The sequence below is a fragment of the Halichondria panicea genome, chromosome 1, assembly GCF_963675165.1.
Source record: "Halichondria panicea chromosome 1, odHalPani1.1, whole genome shotgun sequence".
In the NCBI taxonomy this organism is placed as follows: Eukaryota; Metazoa; Porifera; class Demospongiae; order Suberitida; family Halichondriidae; genus Halichondria; species Halichondria panicea.
In genome coordinates this window covers 9,088,798-9,111,944 of record NC_087377.1, presented here as the reverse complement: position 1 = coordinate 9,111,944, position 23,147 = coordinate 9,088,798, and the positions used below count along the sequence as shown (strand labels likewise).

Here is a 23,147-nt window from a genome sequence, read left to right as displayed (position 1 = left end):
CACACACACACACACACACACACACACACACACACACACACACACACACACACACACACACACACACACACTACCTGTGCATGCGCAAACCGAGGCATAATTAGTGCTTGTTATACGACACAATAATTATATGATTTCATCTTATCAATCAATACACAAACCTGGCTGCTAATGCAACCATGCATATAATCTTCCCACCAAAATTATCGAGGCTAGTTGTGTGGTATAATTTGGTAACCACAGCCATAATTCACTTCCGGTAGTATTATGTATATAAAATTGGGGTCGCAACCAATTAACAAAAATTGGGATTTGCACATCATAACAAAGAGACAAGTTAAGGCCTAGCCGGAATACTGAGAGTTCACAGACTGCAAAGGTTGGTTAGGTATATGTACATGATTGTGAGCTATGAGTTAGGCTGATTCTGTACAATGCATTTGCATTTAATGGGTCCACTCATCATTCAGTGATAAATATACTTGCTGGGTGGGGGTGTAAGTATTAACTTTTAGCTCATACCGTACGGGTAGAAAATTTCGAGGTGTTTTTAATTTCGCGTTTTTCGTGGGTGGCTGCAGAACACGAAAATTAAAACCCATGGAAGGCTTCGTATACGCATGCGAGATAGTGCCACACCCTAACTCCACGAAATTTACTACCCACGAAATTTTCCAAATATTGAATTGCACGAAAATTTACACCCTCGAAATTTTCCACCCGTACGGTACAAGTGCTTAATTGCAATTAGTACACTGCGAACTATGTTGCAATCATCATTAAGTGAGGACGACTAAAGTTAGGCCACGTCCATAATGCTCAAAATTGGTAGAATAATTATTAGTACATTGCAATCAAGAAAAGAGTTGGTTGGAAATTTACGTGGTATTTCCAGCTTGTGAGTCATTATTTTCACCACAATCTGTATTTGCAAATCCACAAAATTGAAAACATTATACTAGAAGCCAATAGAAGCTCTTACTTTCACTTTCGCAGTGATCCTTGAGCAGCTGGCAGGAGTCTTTCTGTAAAGACTCTATAATTATGCATTCAACTGTCGGTCATTAGGAAGTTAGGGACACAGGACTATATGAATTGTACAAGTCTGCTTGAAATTAAAAGAATTTCTGGCCAGAAAAATAATATAAAGCTCTTTTTAATGCGCCAGGGTTTAAATAATAGTAATAATGTTCTTGCTAGGTTATACATTATATTTTTGCCGTGGGTGCATGTATTTTCTTAACCTGAAACACCTTTATACCGTAGGATTAAAATTATAGGAAAATGATTAAAGTGATTCAATGCTAAAAAGAATTGTTTATTTTTCAGTGTTTTGGAATCTGTGTAAGCAATGGATTCCACTGTAAATGTTTTGATTACTTTACAAGAAAGTTTAGTAGATGGGGTGGGCACTGGGTATGCACATTGATAGGCCTTGCTGAATTGGTTGTGTACCTATTTTATAATTATTCCCCTCAATAATTAGATTGATTCTGCATGAAGTAATTTACATTGAGTTTTAGGAGTCTGATTGAGAGTCGGAGTCACAGCATATAAAACAGAATTTCAGGAATGAAATACACAAAAACTATGCATGTATAATTAGTTACATAGTCAATATTTTATGTTCACTAATTGTATTACATAGCAGCCAGCTGTACAGGCAAGTCTTCTACAATATTCAATCTGTTGATAAAACAAAACTTTTGGCAGTTTTTGCTTTTTAACTTCTCGTTTTACTCGTCAAAGTCAAGCATTATTCTCAATGCTCGGGAGTATCTAAATAATAATTATGCTAGCATAATCCGCCAAGGCCTATACATGTCGATATAATTATTAGGGATAATGACAAGGGGGTCTGGGAAATGTTGAACAAATTAACTATATATATCTCAATCATCACCTCTAAATTTACAATTAACACAAAGCATCCATTACGATTGATAATCACTCACCTCAATCAAATATCTCAATGCATGCGCATGGTAGGGTGCAGAGGCCTGACGCAAGCTAAGCAGGTATAGACGTTCGTTGTTTTTCATCATGATCACGACGAAATCTGGCTAGGTTGTCCATCATCACGATAACAGGAGAACCTTAACCTGAGTCATGCCAGTGTCAGCGTATACAAAGTTGCATCATGATTGAGGGATATATAATAATGTACATAAAGTAATTAAATGTGTACAGAACAACTCACCACACTAACACTTACCATATAATTTATGGGGTCTGCATGAAAAGAGCATGCATGCTGGTGCTCATTTAATAGGAGTACCTAACAATGTTGATCTTTACCCATTAATACCTGCTACAATAATTTAACTTTTAACTCTGAATGATCTTTACCTATAATAAAGCCATGCCTATCCACGGAAATTGACATTCGATAACATTTTTAATGTCCCGCAAGACTATAACAATCATAACAATAATAAATGTCTACTCTTCATGATAGTACAAAAACACTCATACTAGTGATGAGAGGTTATAAAGGAGGGTAGGAGATGACTGTGTTCACACGTAATTTTATTTTCAGCATCTCGTGCTTATTACTACAACGCTAACTAGCTACACTACACATCTAACAATCAAGTTAAATATAATCTAGCAACAGAGTACTCTTTTGTTCGTTTCTTAAATCGATGTTCTCTTGTTTACAGCTGAGAGGTGTTGCCATGATCCACGCTGGAATACTCCACCGGATGTTCTTTTGGATATTCTCCGGGTTGTTGGGGTGCCTGTCGACCACTGCCTGGCTTTGGACGTTTGCTGCTCAGATCAATATCGGCATAGGTCAGCTAAGTGGTGAATGTGTGTGTGCATAGGAAATAGAGTGAATAGCTTATACAATATTATTGCATAAACACATTAGCAAGTCATTTAACAAGTCCATTAACAACGATAACTATTGTGAAAGCGCAGAAGTTAGATACCCAGCTACACATAGCTATTCAAGTGTGGCCCTTTACTATACAGTGCACTACAGTGTAATGTTTAGTGTAATGGTAGCTGTATAATGTCAGAATGAATGTTATTATGATCAGACATAATAACAGAAACTTGTTTACCATTGCTGTTTAGAGAATGGACATCTGCTAAGCAAACTTGAATGTTAGCTTTCAGCATAAGAAATGAAAACATGAACATAAGTAGACAGATGGTCATGTTTACCCTGTTTAGGGCAAATATTATTCATAGCTATGTATAGGGTGATCACCCACCCTGATAAAACAAGGAAGCTGGATATTCATAACAGCTGGGGGTATTATGTCAGGGGGTATGCGAATTTTATAAGTTGGGGATATCACTACACATTCCTGTGGGCAGCAGTTAAGAGTGCTATTCATAGAAACATGCAACCCTGGTCTAAATTTAGACTACACCATAATATAATTATTGCAACACTGATGTACATTGTACAGGTACAAGTACAATGATTGTATAAGAAACATTGCACAGCCACTGGCTGGCTATTGGGTGCAACACATGTATAAATTATATGAGCCAAAGGTCAGATTTATATGGCTGTGAATATTGGGTACATGATTGTATGAGGAACATTGCACAGCCACTGGCTGGCTATTGGGTGCAACACATGTGTATGTGAGTGAATTATAGGAGTGTTATTGTCAAAAGGTCAGATTTACAGTATATGGCTGTGAATATTGGCCAGCCACACCCTACACATTGCATGTACATGAAATATGATACCTGAATTCATGACCATATAAGAAAGCAGGGATATTACCACAGCTGTGTGCTGACTAACGTGGGCTGGGGTTGTACTGTACAATGTACATGTGAATGGCACGCAGTACACATTGTATATGATACAGTAAAGGTGCTAGTAAGTAACTGCTGACCCATGATTAACACTTGCACATGACAACCAAGTACTTACACATACCACTACTAAAGTGGGTGTTTATCAAGTTAACACATCTCACAGTGGTCTACACAGAGTGTCAAATGGTTGGCAAGTAACCACTCATAGTCACCTTTTAGCAAAAGTGTGTTAAATCATAATTATGAGTTGATGCTTCAATTTATGGTCCTATACGCTAACTTTTCACTATCTAAGTCATGTATACAGAGAAATCATTGTTGTATCAAAAACCAGAAAGCATGATCACTTTCTTCGGAAATGAGGTCAGAGGCTAGTTATGACAACAACAATTCACAATGGTACCGCTATCAAGGAAAGACGGAAGGTTTTATCACGTTCTCTTAAATCTTCCCCTAAAATCATGTACACACAAACATTAGGGGTGGATTTATGAGTACATTCTATGAATAAAGCTGTTTACATGACAACAAACATGCACACCAGGGAACACCAGAGGCACTATCAGTGAAACTGAAGGTATTCTCGGTAACAAGGCCTAGCTGGGCAAACAACGGACAACTCAAATACCCCCCATGCAACCTAATGCAAAAAGAGAGCGGCAGATAATGCACAAGAGGACACACACTAACAAGGCTGATTAATTGAAGCAATCCGTACACTGTCTAGATCTATACACAACCAATACTATGCGCCACAGAGGAACTCTTTGACAACCAAAACCGTACCTCTAAGACTACGGCAACACAAGAGTGCTACACATATATAATCGGACTAAAATGTCTGACGTGTACTATTATTCACAAACGCTACTAAGGCAATAGACACACACACACCCGCAATTGGCAGGTGAGAAAGCACGTAATTATGACAAAAGTATTAAGGTCAGCTAGGGGGGAAATTCACTCGATGGTAACCGTGTATCTCAATTCATAGTGGTGTTGCTAAACAAGACAACAGCTGTATTCAACAGCAGGAAAGTGAAAGTGACTCTAGTCGCACTGTTTGTGCTACTGGATCCTCTCATGAACACACAAACATTCATCCATTAAATAGTGGTCAAGAAAAACACCATGTCATTAGATTGAGTATGAATATTCTTTGAAAGGGCACGTGCACAATCAATTAATAGGGAAGAGTTGTATGATCAGAGAGTTACTTATTAGGAACCAGTTGCTATACCGCACTGCCTATAAATGGCAACGTTATATGATGGGCATGACATATTTTCCTAGCACACAGGCAGTCACATGCTGGCTATAAACTTATTGACTGTAAACTACCAAATAGTACCCAGAGAAAATTGGCTCTTCCTATTTAATGCATGGCTTCCCTTCCTTCCTAAACACCAATATGACCATTGGGGAAGATAAGGTCACTGATAACATGCATGGTTGTATTGTGTACATGTACAGTACTATGTTCATAATCACAGTATAGCGTATAGCGGGTAAGTTTCTAAGTTTCGTGGGGTAAAAAATTCGTTCAACTCGAGAAATGGTAGTTTTCGTGAGTAAAAATTTCGTTTAGTCTCGTGGCTGCACGGCATTCCTATGTTCAGATAAACCACGCCTACGATAAAATTTCGTGGAGGTCAGCCTGCCCACGAAAATAACAAATATTTTACCCCACGAAAATTACCCACTACATGGTATTGTGTTTAGTAAGGCTTCTGTTGACCTCTGAAAAGGTACTGGGAACAGTCCTGCTGTTACAGAGGATTTCAGGTTGGTTGGCAGAAGTTAAAAGTTGAAGTGCACTCAACCATGACCACACACACACACACACACACACACACACACACACACACACACACACACACACACACACACACACACACACACACACGTGTGTTTCTTCTACTAATGCAATTAGTGGTCCTGGTTGACTGCACTTTAACTTTTAACTCTGCCAACCAACCTGAAATCCTCTGTACAGTAGTACACAGCTGCTCAACTAGTACCCACAAGTACTTGAACTCACTCTAATCGATACTTCGTCCCATGCAAGTTGACAAAGACTATCCAATTACATGTAGCTACACAATGCAAAGGATACAGGAAGCTGCACGTAGACACTAAGCTTAAAACACACTCTAATGCTTTCCTAGCAGGCACATACACATTCACGGTACATGTGTACACTAAGGAAAATAGTAACTGCATTGTATATACTAAACAAGACTTCCTCCACTCACCCCCCCCTCGCTGGCTGGTGGAACCACATCTGGCCCTCCCTTCTTGTTGGAGGACCTCTTGGGCTTGTCCACCACGGCATAAGTGTCTCCGGAGGCAGCGGTCTCGTGTTCAATCGTGTTGGGGTCCTGTGTAGGGAAGTAGTGCATAACAAAGAGAATAGTAGTAAAAAATAATGACTGAAACAAGCATCGGAACACATAATACTGGTGCTGTGAGGAGGCTGGTACATGTCAGTGCTGTATAGACTATGGTAGACTACGGTAGCATCAGGCAATTAAAATCTTAGGATGAACACAAACACATCAGCATCTACGACTAGAAGTACAGCTAATTATTTCACACTGCACAGTGCAGTACCTGATACAGAGCTTCTGGTGGAGTTGGCTTTGGTTTCGTGTTCTTTTTGACCTTTCTATCAACCATGGCGTACTGGTCCTCAGTGCCTGGGGCTGCCTCGTGCTCAATGGTGTTGGGGTCAGCATAGAGGGAGTCAGCAGGAGGTGGACTATAGCAACATAAATTGAAAGAGCAGGAAAACATGGTCAGTGAGGATTATAACAGTCCGTCATCGGTGAAAAACCGACCAAATGACTCGAATGACAGGCCCACCATCAGCTTGAGCGGACACATTGACCGACCAAATATGCTGAGCTGGCTAGATAATCTAATCTAAAGAGCATGCGCACTATATAGATTAATCTGCCACGTGTAGAGAAGTTTAGCCATTTAATAGTTATTAGCAGAGCTACTGGTTTGAAGCAGTGCTATACTGTAGCTCTTTTAGTGCTAGTACAAAGAGAAAGAGAAGTAATAGTGACTACTCAAGCAGTGGCAGTCTCAGATCTGAATGTTGAAGGACTTGAACTACAATAAATATTATTTTTGTGCCAAACAATACTGATTACGATCAGCGACACACTTCGATGGTGTAGTATATACAGAGCTAGAAATTGAACACAAAAATCAACATTAATCTTTTAACAAACGTTTTTATAACATATTTTACTGTTGTAATTTTTAAGATGCATGTTGACCTAGCATATGAAGTCAATGACCGATCATTTTGCAGCATGGTCTGACAAATGTCAGCTATAAGTTATAATCCTCACTGATGGTTACTCACTTTATTTCTTGAGACTCCAAGTGCTTTTTGTCATCTTTCTCTGAGTATAATATAAAGAGTATAAGAGTATTAGCTAGGCAGACAAGCAATTGTATCAGTACACAACATACCTTTCTTGTTCTTCACACAGCAGTAGCCAATGAGAATACCAATTCCCAGGCCAAACACGATTATAAGAAGAATGACCAACAGTAGAGTGCCACACTTTCCTACAATGAGCATAAATGCACATGTACAGCACTTAATCTGTATGTTATCAATTGACTTACTTCGTCGAATTCCTTGTACACACATCCCACAAAAAAGAGTGAGCAATATTCCCACAATAATTCCAATAGCAAAGGAGAAGATAACCGCACATATAATGACAGCTATAACCCAACTTTGAACTGAATGTGAACCTGGAACTGAATGTGAAAGAGAGTATATAGCTAGTAATCTACTATGGCATACATTGACAAAAATGTTAAACTCAAGGAAAGCTAAAAAGTGCACATACAACATGCAGTTGGTTTCAGGTATTGTGCATGTTACTGCATTAAACTCACGTAAGGGTTCACACTGAGCAACAGTACCACTCCATTCACCATTGCTCAAACACTCTCTGTATGGAGAGGAGTCACCTGAAAGTAGGTGAGTGCCCTTATTACAGAACGGTATGGCAAAGTTTTGGGCTCCAGGGGTGGTCCCATTGTAGCACACACTCCCATTGGAAATGATAATACCACCAACAAAACCATCCATTAAACACATCTCCGAGGGTTCTATTGGACCTTCAAACAATTCAGCTACATCACATTCTGCAGTGGTATACATACGTAAATGCACATAGTTAATATTTGCTGTTATATACCACTCACCTGAGCGTAATACTCCCGTCACCTTAAATGATAGTACTCCTTGGTTGAAGTAAATGGAATAACAATAAGTTAAATTAGGTTGTAGAGATGTACGGATAACTTCCAGAGTATCCCCAGCCGTTCTGTTAGCTGAAATTACAGTATTGGCATCACAGTTAGACATGATTCCGTAGGTCACTGTAAAACCGGTTGAGCCTTGGAAACCACTGGACAGATGAGCGGACACAGTAGCATTGGAATCATTTACAACTACTGTCAAAGTCACCAATGAAGAGATGCTGACTGGCACTGCAAAAAATAGTTAATATCAAAGATGAACAATATCAAACTCACCTTGGAAGGGTGTATTCACTGATTGACCACCTCCTATTCCATTGGACACAGTCACAGTCACAGTAAAGGGGTTGCTGGGGCGATTATCACTAGTCTGGTACTGACACAGGGTAGCATTGCAGTCGCTCATGAGAACAACTTGTGGATCACCGACAGTTTGTACGGAGTAAGTAACTGCAGGAGACAAACCAGGAGCAACCTCAACAGGAGTCTGCATGTGCATGAAAAGTGTTTGTAACATACAGTACCGGCAAATGCTACCAAGTTAGAGCTTACCACTGCTGGGAAGGTAACAATGATAGAGTCGAGGCTGTCATCAGAATACACTGCCAGCACACTGACATCACCAACAGGAGGGGGAGACGGTTCTATATAATTATTAAGAGTCACAATGATACACTCACCCTATAGCTCTCACTCACCCATTAAGTTTAGCATTACAGGAGTGCTGAAGCTTCCAGTCTGACCACCACACAAGTCAGAGTTTGCCCTGACCATAACTGAGCAGCTCTGTGGAGCAGTCCAACCAGAACAAACTCCTCCTAACATGTTGGTTGAAACTGAACAAGAGCCTCCACAATCCGAGATGATATCATAAGACGACGAGGTTCTACAGCCACTGGTTAAGTCCATCCAAGTTACAGAGAATGTGGACACATCAACAGCTGTCACCATCACATTAGTGGGTGGTGGGGGTGGACCTGTGGGAGGTTAAACGTCAGTAGACTATTATCACACTGTGACGCTGTTTACCTGCTACTTGCAAGGAATCACTGCCTATCACGGTAGAATCTCTAGAACATACTACAGATTGTCCATCCATGTGGGTACTGATAGTAACTGACAGTTCTGATGTGTAGCAAGGTTCTATTCCACTAGTACTATTGTCCACTGAAGTACCATTACCGCTAATAGCACTTGTACAGGTTGAAGCAACACCAGGGTACATAAAATGAATTAATACTATGTTATTGCCAGTTAAAGAACAGTCAAAGGCAGTTCCTGACCACCGTGTAAAACCTCCACCGACTACAGTACAAATGTAGGTCTCCACATCACCAGGGCAGAAACACTGTCTTCCATTCGGAAGAGTGGGAGAGACTAAGATGTCAGTTGCTCCATCACCTAGATTTATGACAGTCTAATAATCCGTCTCCACTGCTTTTATCACAGTGTTACATCAAGAACGTATAAAGATAAGAGGGCATGCAACTTGCTATGTACCGTACATACTCAGCATATAATACTTCATATAAAAGATCGGATATACTATAAATAGAATCCAGTATACGGACATGAACTAGTGGGCAGTGTTATTTACGGAGTTATAATTACGGGCATTTACATCAGAGCTGCCTAGCCTAGCTACAGTAGAGTAACAGAGAAGCATCATGACCAGTGCCAGTAATCAGTCCTAGTCCAGCCAGGCCAAAGACAACCTCTTCGAGTGTGAAGTTAAGTGTTGAGCGAATTGTTATGCAGTGGACATGCAGGACTTTCTTGTAAGCAGGTTTCATCTTCTTGGTGCTGTGCCGCTGCGTTTGATACTGCTAGTGCGAGCCATACTGCTGGTTTTATAAATGCGAGCTAGCTAGTCCAGCAGATTCTAATTTACTACATTCGGTCAAAGGCATTTTTGTGAGTAGTTCTAAAAAATAGCTACAGTATGAAGTCGGTGAGTCTGAGAATAGTGCGAGTTGCATGCTCTCCATGTATGCAGGCTTTTATACAGAAAAAATTGACAGGGAGGGGGGGGGGGGGGGGGGGCAAGCCGGATATCCAAGTGCGTTAGCACACAGCCATCTAAGGGGGTCTGAGGGCACGCCCCCCCAGGAAATTTTTTGTTTTTTAGACTGTCTGATAATGCATCTGGTATACATTCTGAACTGTTAACTGTTATTAAATAAACTGTGGTCTGTGGTTTGTAGCACTGATGTGCAGTTGCTAACATAACAATTAGTACTGATTACTATCAAGTGATGCCGCAGGAGCAGGCAAATGCTGTTACTAGCAGTTCAACACTCTTACTCTTATCTACTCTTGCCCATAGCAACAGTCAATGAACGTTGTTCACAAGTCACTCAGCTCTCAACGGTGCAGCTAGTAAGTGAAACTGAGCTAGACAACGGCCATTTTCTCTGAAATGTCTATACAGTAGAACCTCAATTATCCGGACACCTTGGTTCCAGAAGCAGGCCGGATACAGTTCATTTAGTCTAGAGAGTAGATTACCACAAATGTGTGAGTAGTTGTACTTAAATGTAAATATCTTTTGATTGAAGTATTTCTAAGAAATGGTGTTGATACTCGTGTGTAGATGAATGACTGAACTACAACATATCCAAAAATGTTTCCATGGAAACGTAAGGTGGTGGGTTTGTGGTGATTAATAGAACAACAGCAAATTGTTATAGTGGGTAATCGGTTAGAGTAATAAAACAGTAATCTTGTACAGCTAAGGTCCTAGACTTCATCACATAATTGTTCAATGGTTTAAGTATCCTGGCCATCCCTTTATGGGTGTTACAAATGTTCACAGTGTTTATAATTCATGATTTACTGGTTTTCAGGTACACTTTTGGTTAGAGTAATAACTTTTGAAAAATTAATAGCTTAGCTTTCAAATTTCTGTAGTAAGTTTACAGATAAATGGGCTACATTTTGATACCAAGAACATCCTATATGCTTATTCCATTGCTGAGATAACACTGAAAAGCTACATCATTTACTATTTTCTACTGTTTTGATGACATCAGCAGCTGCAAACCACAAACCAATGATGCTTTAATCAACCACAAACGTAATTAAGAGTGGGCGTACAGTTATTGTATGCCCACTTATGTGGTTAATTTGAGTGTCATCAATTTGTGGTTAGCAGCTTGTGATGTCATTAAAACAGTAGAAAATAGTAGAATATCAGTCTGCCCTAAGACCTCAAATGTTGTAAGACAGGAAGTGCTACAAGCTGCCTCATGAATATATTAATGAGAACAGTTTTTCTTTGTTTCTGATAAAAGTAAAGGTTTTTAGAGCTATCTAAGTTGAAATATGTAATAAGAAGACAGTTTAACATACGATAAACACTTTAAAATATGAATTTGGGTCAAACTGGCATTAAGTTGTGAAAACGATTGCGGAAAGTTCGAGAGTTTGAGCAAGCTGTTCACCATCAACGTAGCAAGCTAAAAATTGGTTGATCAAATCAAAAGGATCTAAATTACAACATATTCAAGGTAAATGCCATACAAATGAATGGTCTTTGCAAAGCAGTTACACAAACTTTGAAATAAATACACAACTTGGCAATAGCATAGAACACTTCATGAATGACTTCAAGCCTTCTAGCTTGCTGCTAAGCATGCAATGCATCAGATGCACTAGTTGATACTTTAGGCAGTCACTGGTTCCATTCACATCTGGAGATATGCAGCCATGAGTTCCACCAACCACAGAGATTATTCAGAATGAGCTAACTTTGAGAGTTTGCGCAAGCTGTTCACACTATCTCAATGCAGTCCAAACTTGCTGAGTCAATACATTCCATATTGAACTAATTTATCTCCTAGTAACAGGTTCTAGTTCAGTAAATGGTCTGTGTTATGAGCTTTGGAAATTCAGAAAAAAATCACCCTTCACTACAATCTGACAGAGTTGTAGGGTGTCATCATTATGAATCTCATTAAAACAATGTTTTTGTGATGTCATCCTTATGAATACCATTAAAATACTTGTGGTATGTATTTCCTGTCTTGTCTTGGAAAACTTGGGGGTCTTAGGGCAGACTGTATGTAGTTTTTCAGTGATATCTCAACAATGGAATAAGCATATAGGATGTTCTTGGTATCAAAATGTAGCCCATTTATTTGTAAACTTACCATAGAACTTTTAAAGCTAAGCTATAAATATTTCAGAAAATATTACTCTAACCAAAAGTGTACCTAAAAACCAGTAAATCATGAATTATAGACACTGTGAACATATGTAAGACCCATAAAGGGATGGTCAGGATACCTAAACCATTAAACTATTGTGTGATAAAAGTGTAAGACCTTAGCTGTTTAAGGTTAGTGTTTTATTACTCTAACCGATTACCCACTATAACAATTTGCTGTTGTTCTATTAATCACCACAAACCCACCACCTAATGTTTCCATGGAAACATTTTTGGATATGTTCTAGTTCAGTCATTCATCTACACACGGGTATCAACACCATTTCTTAGAAATACTCCAATCAAAAGATATTTACATTTCAGTACAACTACTCACACATTTGTGGTAATCTACTTTCTAGACTAAATGAACTGTAAGTGAATATGCTGGATAATCGAATATGCCGGATAATCGAATAGATAAACCACGCCTTGATCCACCCACTTTATTGATGAACAGCAGTGCCACATGGTTGTCTGCACATGCGCCGAAGATAAACAGACATGTCTCCATGGTAACAGCTGCAACGCGCATGTGCATTGGAGGGACACGCCCATTTTCTGAATTATTTAATCTGAAAGAAAGAAAACTGCCAAGCCAGATAATTGAGGTTCTGGATAATGGAGGGCCGGATAATGGAGGTTCTACTGTACCATATTACTAGAATATTTTGTGGGTGAAAAACTTTTGCGAATGAGCCATATCAGCAGAAAATTTGACCGTTGTGATCGAACTATTGCGTTCTGGTAAGGATCGTGTGTGTTTACTAGTGGTAATTTAGATTTTGCGGATATTAGGAATTGATCTTATGTTTCACGGACATTTAATCCCCAAAAACAGACCAGGGTGGCAGGCAAAAGAAAGAAAAATCGATGAATATCATTATAAAACCACAAACAGAGTCACAACAAACCATAAAGTTAGCCTCGTTCCCAGGCCTTACTTTTTCTTGCTGTTGTCACTGTTCATCCATAAACATAAGAAAGACATAGTGAGGCAGCAAAGAAAGAAATGGGCGTACAGTTAAGAAAACGTAAGGCCTGGTTTGGGAAATCGCGTGATCCACAAGGATTTTTATGAACGTGGGCGATATGTAGCCCACAATCGTGACGTAAGGTATTCTCCCACGCATTCCGAGTAAGACTGTACTGTACTGCACTGAGACAACCACCAAGCTGTGCTGCAAGTCAGATCAGAGAACCAGCGTGGCCAGCTCTGGTGGCAGTAGCTACCTGCTATATGATAATGATGACTAAGCTATTCTACTATAGCATGTAGAAAGACACAAGAAAAGGTAATAGTGATAGAATCTAAACACACAATCTAGACTAGTAGATTATCTAGCTAAGCCTAAGGTATAGCTAGCTATAGTGCTTGCAAACTTCCAGTTCCAAGTCCATGTCCAGCTTGCTGCAGGCAAAGTTTTACTAGTCGTAGACCTCTGCGTGGGCAGTCCAACATCTCTAGCTCAGTATGCCCACGCTCATTTTCACCCTTCTACCACCCTTCTACCCTCACGCGACTTCCCGATACAGGCTCTCCTTTTTCCTAACTTTACGTCTATTTCTTTCTTTATTCCTCCAATTAATACCGTATTTTATCTCATTGAACGAATAATACAGTATTTTATCTTATTGAACGATTGTGATAAAGAACAGAAAAAGGAGAGCCTGTGTAGAGGCTACCATAAAGTCACTTTAGCAAAATATATAATGTGGCCATTTTGACCTCTGACCTGGACCACACTTTTTTTGGCATTCTGCAAAAATATGACCCGGAAAATCCGTGAAACATAATGGTGTGGCCTTATTGTTGCGAATTGATCAACCATCGCAAAGTTCGCAAATGTTTGATGCTCGCAAAACATTCTAGTAATATGGTACTAGCTGTAGAACATAAGCACCACCATAATTTAGGCGCCAGTTGGGCTGAACGAAATTGTTTGCGCCACTCAGAAGTGGAATAAATTTTTCTGGCGATATAATCAATCAAATGTGGTTTCTCTATGATTAATTATAGCTAGCTTGATCATGACCAAGGACGTACAAAATTTGAACACGTACAAAAATAATAAACAGCATGAAGTCTAATCTTACCTGACTTAATAAGCAGAGTCCCCAACAGTATTAAGCAGGTAACAACAATCTGTGAATTGACAAGCGTGAGTCGAGTAGATCTCTAGCACTGACATAATTACTTCTACTAGCTACACGGACTGATAGATCGTCAGACACAAACATACCTTTACCCTCATAGCGACATTTACATCTAACATAGTTCTTTAACCTTAACCAAAAGTAAGGCAAATCACAAAGTCACGAATTATTATCTGGCTCCCTGGGGCCGGGGGTGGACAGAATAGCCTAACTGTAAACTGGACCCCGATTATAATTTTGAGTTGGGTACTGGTCGGGCCGGCCGTTGGAATGCTTCAGTGTTGTCGCATAGATAGGTAGCCTCGAGACCAAGCCGATTAAAATACGGCCTGGTACCTATTGCATGGGTGATAGTGCACATGCGTCAACTTTCAGCCGTAGTGCATCGTATTTAACAAGATATAAAACGGAAAATACACAAAATAAGAATACTTTATACCGCATGGTTCCTACGAAATCGTGGTTAAATAGACGTCCGCTACCAGAGAAACCGCACTGTGCAGGATTTGCAGCACTTCTTTGACTAAACAAAGCATATCATTATTCTCCAGAGAATGTAAAGCCTCAGACTCAGGTCTTGCAGAGAGGCTCAGCAGGGTCATAGATGTGCCAGTCATTGCAAATGATGGTCTTTCACAGCACATTTGCAGGCCTTGTAACAGGAAGTTTGTATCAGCTGAGTCTTTTAGAGTTCTAGCCAAGGCTAGCTATGAGAAGAATAGGACATCTCTACCCAGGCCTCTCACAGGCGTCACCGGCAGCCCCAAGAGCACTCACGCTTCAAGAAAGAGATCCAAGGACACTAGTGGGGTTGGAGTATCTCCACACACACAACAAGTCAGACCAACAGCAAAGCGGCAGACTGTTGGAGCGTCTGGTAGGAGGCTCTGTTTTCCATGTCCAGGACGAGAGTAAGATGATATATTTGTTATCAGTACAGTGAAACATAGTGATTTTGATCATCATAGTGACTGATCGGAGTGATGCGTCTTTGAGAGACATGAGCAACGTTCCTCCAGCTACTCGTGTTGAGAGTTCTCGCCAGACTGCCAATATTCAGCAACCCAATGGTATATCTGCAGAGTGTTTAGTGCTATAATTTTTAGTATACTCGGTAATCCCTTTGGGTCATGTAAATTAAGGCTGGGATTCAAGGGTGGGACTCATATTCACTTATACGTAGAGGTAAAAAATGTCCTGTATCACAATGAGAATTTTTTGTTTATAGCTGGAATGCAGTGCACTCCCCAGAGTACCAATACCACTGCTACTGACATGAAGTCAGTCAAGGTACACGCACGTACATGTAGGAAGTATAGCTAAAATAATTATATAAATGTGTACTATTACAGATATCGGTGTACTCACCAAGCAAGAGGGTGATATGTACAGTATCCATTCGTCCAGAGCTTGAGAAGATTGCAAAGGCACTGACAGGGGGGAACCTGCAGTCAATTTGTAGGGCTGTTTTCTCATACCCTCAGCTCAGGGACGAAGCTGTGTCTCGTATCTCGAGAATGGTAGATGTTGAGTGTGCCTCGTTGTGCAGCAAGAGTTCACAACCTGTGTCACTGTTCCGGTCCATGACCATTGAGCAAGCAGAAAGCTTTTCCTGGAGACAAACAGTCACTGAGCTTGAGACCAAAGCACCAACTCTCCACCACATTATTGATTGTGGTATCACCCACTCGTCCAAGAGGAACAAGCTGAAGAAGGGAGAGCGACAGTTCCCAGGACTAAGCACAGCAGTGGCTATCCTCTTGAAGGAACGCAACAAAACGATGTGTGGGGTTCAATCCTATCTGTCGAGTGCCCTCTTTTCTACTCACATCCAGAAGAAGGTCTGTGTGTGATTGTGTGTGATTGTGTGTGATTTATATTAAAATAGGGAGGTCCGAGGGCATGCTCCCCTGTAAAAATTATAGGCCTTTGATCAATTCTGGTGTACAAGTCATTAGATCTATACATTGTAGCAGTACAAATGCCTATATACTAATGTATCCTAGGGGGCCCGAGGGGGTGAGAAAAATACCCCCCTCAATGCAGCCTGATAAAAAAAATTTATTATTATTGTTAATTTTTAGGCTTGGACTAGGCTCAACCACATCAACGTGACCCTCAGTTACAACGCAATACTGAAGCGTGTGAATATGATCAGTAAAGGTCACACTAAAGTGCTTGATAAGTGGTTAAAGGACGGGGCATCTGTGAAGTTCGTGGGAGACAATGTCGACAAGCAAGTCAATATACGAGACATTGCAAGTGACCATCATGGGAAGCTCATGCATATATGTTCAGTATATTTGCTGTCAAGGCCCGTGTCTCACCTCCTGCTCCTATCGCTGATTTGTCTCGTTCTATGCTCTGCACAGAGACTGTCGAGTGCTTCCTGCCATCCAAAGAGAAGACATCATTGTTATCCAAGGAGACTTAGAAGTACTGGTCAGTCGAATACTGTGCGATTACATTAAGGGCCTTGAGAAGTTGAAGAGGTTGGTCACTAAGCATATCCCACATCAATACAGTGAAGAGATGGCAGTAAGGTCAGAGGTGGTTGTATTGGATGTACTGCACAACAATGAGAATGTGAGTAGTGAAATGATAGAAATAATGAGAACAATGGTGTCGTACCTGGGATCAGACCACAAGCACACGGCTGCTGTATGGGGGTGATCACCTCACATGTGAGCGAGAGCAGGGTGCCAAACGTCATGTGCAGTGCTCCAATACTCCTGGAGGGAGGATTGAACAACTTGAGCCATGCATTGAGGACTGGCATTGTGTGATGAGCTTTATGATTGTAAGTTTAAAGTACATGTGATAAATTATTATTAAAAGCCCACCATAATACATATAATTACAGTAACTTAATTGACTTCGTGTGTACTGTATTATATGCCAGTGTATATACTAACAGGAGTGTATTCATGCACTCCAGATATGTACATGAAGCACGCAAGCATATTATATGTTACCTTTTTACATGTAGCTCATCTGGCAGAAGCTGCACAAGGACAGCCAAGAAGATTACGGCACTCTCAGCAGTCTTTTTGCTCGCATTGGATGCTCCAAGGCGAAGAAACCGAAGAATGACATGCACACGTACATGTCAAGCTGCCTTCCTCAAAGTCTTCAAGGGGCACATAGTGACAGCAGGCTGTAAGGAATTTGACATTGAAGGTAACATAATTATTGCTTACACAGCATACCGATAAAATAATATAGGACCCGATGATGAGATCAAGGACAAAGAGGTAAACCAATCTCTGCTGAGTAGTGTGGCCCAGAGTCGGGAAAAAGACGAAATATGCACTAGAGGCACTTAGGCTTCAATTTCAACTTGCCACTCTCCAGCCATATCTCTCTCATCAGCTGACCTGGGGCCGCTTCATCAACACTCATGGCGGCCTAGGACGGAACATCCCATGTGATCTCCACAATGAGCACATAAACAAGCTTTACAAGAATTTCATCTCGAACATGGGTGCCAACTTTACGAAGACTGCCAGCACCTGGGCAGCACGATCCGTATCGTCTCTTCATCGAATCTCCATGGCCTTTGACAAGCAGACTAACATCCACCGTGAAGTAACAGCTCACAGCACGAGGTCAGATGAGAAGGACGTCAAGACAGTTGTAGCTGTGCTTCAGAAGGCTGAGGTCCTCAGCGTTATTGTGAACCGGTCTCACAGAATGTTCCCCAAATTCTCCCCAGACCCCCTGCATCAATTAAACAGAGAAAAAATGAGCACATGGATCAAGAGGAAGGCTAAAGAATACACAAGGAGCGAAACCGCTATGAGAATTGACTCAGACACCGAGGATGAGGACGTGTAGTCTAAATTTATAAAATTAGGCTGATAAAAACAGTGAAATTGATCATTTTTAATGTTGATTTTTCTAAAAAGTAAAGAGAATTTAGCTCTAAAAAGTCGACTAAGCCATGCAGCCACTATTACTAGACAAATAAATGCTATGCAAGAAGAAATAGCCTTTACTATGAAGTCGTAGGAGGGACAGGCCCGTGGTGTGTCTAAAAGTATACTAAAGCAATTTGAAGGACTATACTGCAAACGTTTATGAATAGTACAGCTTATTTATAGCATGAAGCCATTCTATGTAGCACTTAGATACATAATAACCAAGTTAAGCAATGTCCTTTGCTGTTTTGACTTCACAGGAGGGACAGAGAAAAGTTGACATAGAGTAATTCAAGCTAAACTCAAAAAAATTGGAAACAGAGTAAAGACAACGGACTTAGAGCTTGTCAGTGGTATAAGCTTACTTCTCTCAAGTATCTCCCAGGCCCTGAGTGATCTCTAGTGGATAGGAGAGCTAGAAACCAGGGATACAAAACCGTAGCGCAGTCCTCCATGTAATTATTTGCGAGCGCAATAATTACACGGAGTGCTTCACCGGATGTCAGTCCTTTTACATAGGGCGTGGGCGGTCGTTTCCAATCCCCTTTCTTTTGTATCTCTGGTACCAGGTACAGTAGACTCTCGCTATTCCGGCTCCCTGAAGTACGGCCACCTCGATATACCGGCCATTTGGCTTGGCACAGAATGCTAGCTATATGTTTACTGCACAAAACTCGACCTGAAGTACGGCCACTCGCTATTCCGTTTACCGGCCAGTGCTAGCTGTCCCAAACAAGGTTTTCTTATCTCTTTCCTTGGCAATCTGTTGTAGAAATTACAACAACGGTAACGAATCGTTATGATGAATTAGATGAAGTTGTATGTGAGCTCCTCCCTGACAAACAAACTGTAGTCTAGGTAACGGCCTTATCAGTCAAGTAGGCTAAAAATCTGTGTCCTTTGATGTAAGCTTTGATGTCTCTTTAAAAAAAAAAAAAAAGAAACCTTTGACTAGCTAGGAAGAGTAGCAGTAGTAGTAGTAGGAAGAGTAGCAGTAGTAGTAGCAGTGCAAGCAGGACTAGACTAGATTAAAAAGTTGGTGGAAAGAATAACTGACCGTTTGGACGTCACCTGGCTGCCAGACTTTCATCTGGACTCTTCCCCCTGAGTAGCTGGCCTTTCTCTAAGCCACAAAACTGAGCAAGAAGCTGAAGAAGCAGCTAGACAGAGACATGTACCTAGCCTTGAGAATTGGGAGGCGTGGCTCAACTAGTTAGCCCAGCCCAGAGGAATTGTTACCGTGGGTACTGAACAACCGTAGAAGTAGGGCTACCCCTGGCTTTACTGAATTAACTAGCTGTGTCTGCAGTCTAGTTGGACCAGATTTAGCTAGATAATGGGGTAGAGAATAGTTGAGCGGTGCTGTGTGTAGCTTGAACTGTACTGGCTGGCAAGAATCTAGTAAGCACCCTATGCACTGATAACTCGTCAGAACCAGAGCAGTAACCAGAGAAAAAAAAATTTAAACATGGCTGACAATAAACCAAGGCTCAAGGTAAGTGTATAAATAAGGCCATACACAATAGAGTATGAGTAAAATCTGTTCAGCTCCAGGTCAGCTACAGTAACAACCCTCCAGTAAAGTTTTTGGAGGAGTTAAGAAAGCTTGCTTCTATCCATGAGGTCACAATAGACAGCATCGAGACCAAACCATTTGATGAAGTTGACGAAGGTGAGTCTGAAAGAGAATTTGTGTGAATTAATGAACACTCAAAAAACCTACTACACTATACCATCAGGGTTGTCGAATGTGTGCATGGAACCAGACAGTGAGGCTCTCCCTCCAGCGAAGAGGCCAAAGAGAGGTAATGCTAAGGAGATACAATAATTGTTATTACTTGAAACAGCAGTCCAAGTTATTGTTACTTATCTTTTTTGGGTGGTAGTGCCCTAGAGAGATGGTCAGTAATGTCTGAGAAAGGTCAATGTTATTAAACGAGCATGCTGACTATAAAAGGGCATATATCAATCAATTAACTTATCTTTTTACATAGGTGGAGGGCAGAGACAGCCGAGAAGTGGAGACAGTCAATCTCATAAACCTGAGAAAGGTGAATTTCACTAAATATAGTACAAATAAACCGCAAAATTTTTTTTCTGCATAGTTGTTGGTGGCTATGAGAAGGGTGATCCTCCTCCTGTATTGGGCGGAGAAAACCCATGTGAACACTGCCACTTGTCACCCTGTGTCACAGCTACACCACCCAGCTGGTTGAGAGGGTCGGCAGTAGCTAATTTGGGGAACTTATGTAAGCGATTCAAAATGTATCGGAAGTTTTGGACACTTTTGAGCACCTTAGGAGTGTGGAAACACCCTTTATATATACTGCACAAAAACACAAAAACAACAGCACAGGACAGAAGGGATGTAATGCCCACTTGTGTGCTAAGGGTAAGTTTCAAGTATTTTTGTACTTACATTGAAAATACAATTCATTTTGTTTCTCCAGGAGGTGCGTGGGCGGTTTCCGAACCCACCAGGAGTTCCGTACACAGACTATAAATCGTCTTCTTCATTTATTGTCCTATGAAATGTAAAATCTAAAAAAACAATTTTTGTTGTTGCTAAAAGCGCTCGCAAGTCTGTAGATAAGGTTACATGCACTTACTTTATGTTTCTTCGTCTGCATGTATATCTTCATCAAATAAAAGAACACCGTCGTTTGTTACGTCATCATCATCCCAATCTGTTGGCTCCTCTGACTGTTGCTCAGGTTGCATGGCACCATCCATCTCATCCTCATCAATCTCACTGTGATGAAGATATACACATGTAAATCAACAATTCACACACCTAAAAGAAAACAATACCTGAGCTCGTCGGATCTTTGCTGAATGAAACACTCCCATATGTTGTCCACAAAATCAAATGACTTCTTCACCAGCACTTTCATGGGAGTCCTACGATCAGGCCTCCTCGCGTCTGGAACTACGCGTTCACTCGTACTTTCTCTACATACATTCTCGTTCTGTAATGTACATGTAAATACATAGATATTTGTACACAGTATGGACATACCCAGTCCATAATAGCCAGGTTCATTCTCATTGCAAAAGTACTTGATCCAAAGTGAATACGTTTTGGTATGTATGTGAGTAGTAGTCTCGCGAGCAGACTTGTCCTAGAGGGAACGTCTGGTAACTATTGCAGCAATTCCATGGCACTGAGGAATGTAGTCACGTGCAAGATATTTGTTAATTAACCAAATTCACATGTAGACAAATATTTTCATTTGCAGCTAGCTAGCTCTTGCTTGGTCTGAGCTCCTTGTAACCAAGTTCCTTCGCAACCAGGTATAGTTCAACACTAAAATTAGCCTTTGCTAGAGTCAATAATCCTTCTTTTCACGTTCATTTTATGCTATAATAGGAAAATATACGGGGTGTTACCCGCCCACTATGACGTGGACAAATCTGATTGGCACTGCCAACATTCTGGCAGGGGTCCACGGAATTGCTGCAATAGTTACCAGACGTTCCCTCCCTCCCACGTCTGCTCGCGAGACTATGTGAGTAGCTGGTGATTGAAAGACTCGACCCAGTACGTGTCACGACACTGCAAATAAACATAGGCATGACATAATTGTCAATGATGCCATCAACATAATTATATATGGGTCACCCTAAATTAATTAACATCCTCACTCGACAGTATGACTCCGCACTCTTATATATAAGGGTCTCCTTTAGTGTCATCTCATATGCTTCGATGGCAGCAGGATCTTTAAGTAGAATTTTGGTGGGCCTGTAACCTGGACACTTGCAAAATGAGCTTTCCTCACAGTCGTCGTGCTTGTTCTGTGAACACAATTTTTAATGGAAGCACCGCGAGTGGTTGATGCCTCGGTGGAGGCAACAAAGCTATAGACAACATGAAGGTAGATGTAGGCTCACCTGATAATGTTTGCTGATATTCAAAATGCTTTTCCGTAGCTTTTCTGCTGACTGAGCACAGTTCTTACAGTTCTTCATACAGTAGTACAAGTGGACTTTTGTACTTTTACCTGGTGGGAATTATGTTTATGTGGCTCAGCAATTTCAACATACGTTTGTCAGATAACTCTGGAAACCAGGTCTTTCCTTGAGTCTTCTTGGTCCCAACTGCTAGTTTTGTCATCTTCTTGGCAACATTCTTGGTGCCTGTAAATACACTAACTCGATAATACAGAATGTACATTGCTATCACTTACCGCAATTGTCACATTGAAACTCGATGCGGAGGACGTGCCCCTTCTGCAAAAAAGATGATATTTGGACAGTCCAAATTACACGCTACCTGACGAAAAGTGGTGGGCTTCCGAGAGTATGACTGGCACGGACATGGTTGGGATAGACTAGTACACAGACGGGAAAATGTTTTTCGCTCACAAATGAACAACTGGTCGTCACTGGCGTTGGTATTGCCAGTGAATATTCCTAAACAATACGGGGTTCGTTGCCATATTAAATATCACAGCTGACAAACCTGAATTCTCCAACATGGGCACGACTTTATGTTGATCAGAGTCGGGGAAAACTCTGTCAGGGGGGGTTGTAACTATACCTTCAGCTGCCAGTTCCTCCATATTGTCCAACAATCTAGAGAGAAGCTCTCTGTTGTCCAAGGGCAATGAGCCTCTAGCAGCAAGGACACGCTTATGTTGGCTTTAATTACCGGATTAGCAACTTCCGGAACTCGGAGCGAGTTTTGAGTATAAAAAGAGCTGCCGTGGGCGCGACCTTTGACCCCTAAATTTTCATTCAAGCCTTAGTAACGAGCTGTTTTTTCTCTTGCGCAA

At 40.9% G+C, this 23,147-nt stretch overlaps 3 protein-coding genes across 5 annotated transcripts; 1 reads left to right on the top strand and 2 right to left on the bottom strand.

Moving 5' to 3' along the window:
- Positions 1-2,379: 2,379 nt before the first annotated feature.
- Positions 2,380-14,640, bottom strand: LOC135344242 (uncharacterized). 2 transcript variants are annotated; one of them, XM_064541435.1, is made up of 14 exons: positions 14,536-14,640; positions 14,390-14,438; positions 9,115-9,486; positions 8,784-9,062; positions 8,638-8,729; positions 8,362-8,572; positions 8,029-8,316; positions 7,717-7,968; positions 7,438-7,575; positions 7,279-7,377; positions 7,169-7,208; positions 6,403-6,550; positions 6,045-6,170; positions 2,380-2,801 (listed from the first exon to the last, which is right to left on the bottom strand). In XM_064541435.1, exons 1-14 carry the CDS (start codon positions 14,566-14,568, stop codon positions 2,658-2,660), a joined length of 2,271 nt encoding a protein of 756 aa, XP_064397505.1. In that variant the 5' UTR covers positions 14,569-14,640; the 3' UTR covers positions 2,380-2,657. The 2 variants fall into 2 exon arrangements, with proteins under 2 accessions (XP_064397505.1, XP_064397506.1); XM_064541436.1 differs by having other exon boundaries at positions 2,380-2,802; positions 6,049-6,170.
- LOC135344567 (uncharacterized) lies at positions 10,132-20,922 on the top strand. 2 transcript variants are annotated; one of them, XM_064541809.1, is made up of 12 exons: positions 10,132-10,464; positions 15,001-15,360; positions 15,418-15,519; positions 15,678-15,739; positions 15,802-16,290; positions 16,534-17,249; positions 17,439-17,629; positions 17,675-20,041; positions 20,109-20,174; positions 20,364-20,420; positions 20,475-20,761; positions 20,820-20,922. In XM_064541809.1, exons 2-6 carry the CDS (start codon positions 15,159-15,161, stop codon positions 16,918-16,920), a joined length of 1,242 nt encoding a protein of 413 aa, XP_064397879.1. In that variant the 5' UTR covers positions 10,132-10,464; positions 15,001-15,158; the 3' UTR covers positions 16,921-17,249; positions 17,439-17,629; positions 17,675-20,041; positions 20,109-20,174; positions 20,364-20,420; positions 20,475-20,761; positions 20,820-20,922. The 2 variants fall into 2 exon arrangements, with proteins under 2 accessions (XP_064397879.1, XP_064397871.1); XM_064541801.1 differs by lacking the exon at positions 10,132-10,464 and having other exon boundaries at positions 12,639-15,360.
- Positions 19,816-23,014, bottom strand: LOC135344697 (uncharacterized). Its single transcript, XM_064541937.1, has 12 exons — positions 22,835-23,014; positions 22,646-22,785; positions 22,560-22,602; positions 22,417-22,509; positions 22,264-22,373; positions 22,015-22,167; positions 21,389-21,925; positions 21,181-21,338; positions 20,979-21,121; positions 20,789-20,894; positions 20,103-20,411; positions 19,816-20,047 (listed from the first exon to the last, which is right to left on the bottom strand). Exons 1-7 carry the CDS (start codon positions 22,932-22,934, stop codon positions 21,875-21,877), a joined length of 690 nt encoding a protein of 229 aa, XP_064398007.1. The 5' UTR covers positions 22,935-23,014; the 3' UTR covers positions 19,816-20,047; positions 20,103-20,411; positions 20,789-20,894; positions 20,979-21,121; positions 21,181-21,338; positions 21,389-21,874.
- Positions 23,015-23,147: the final 133 nt, after the last annotated feature.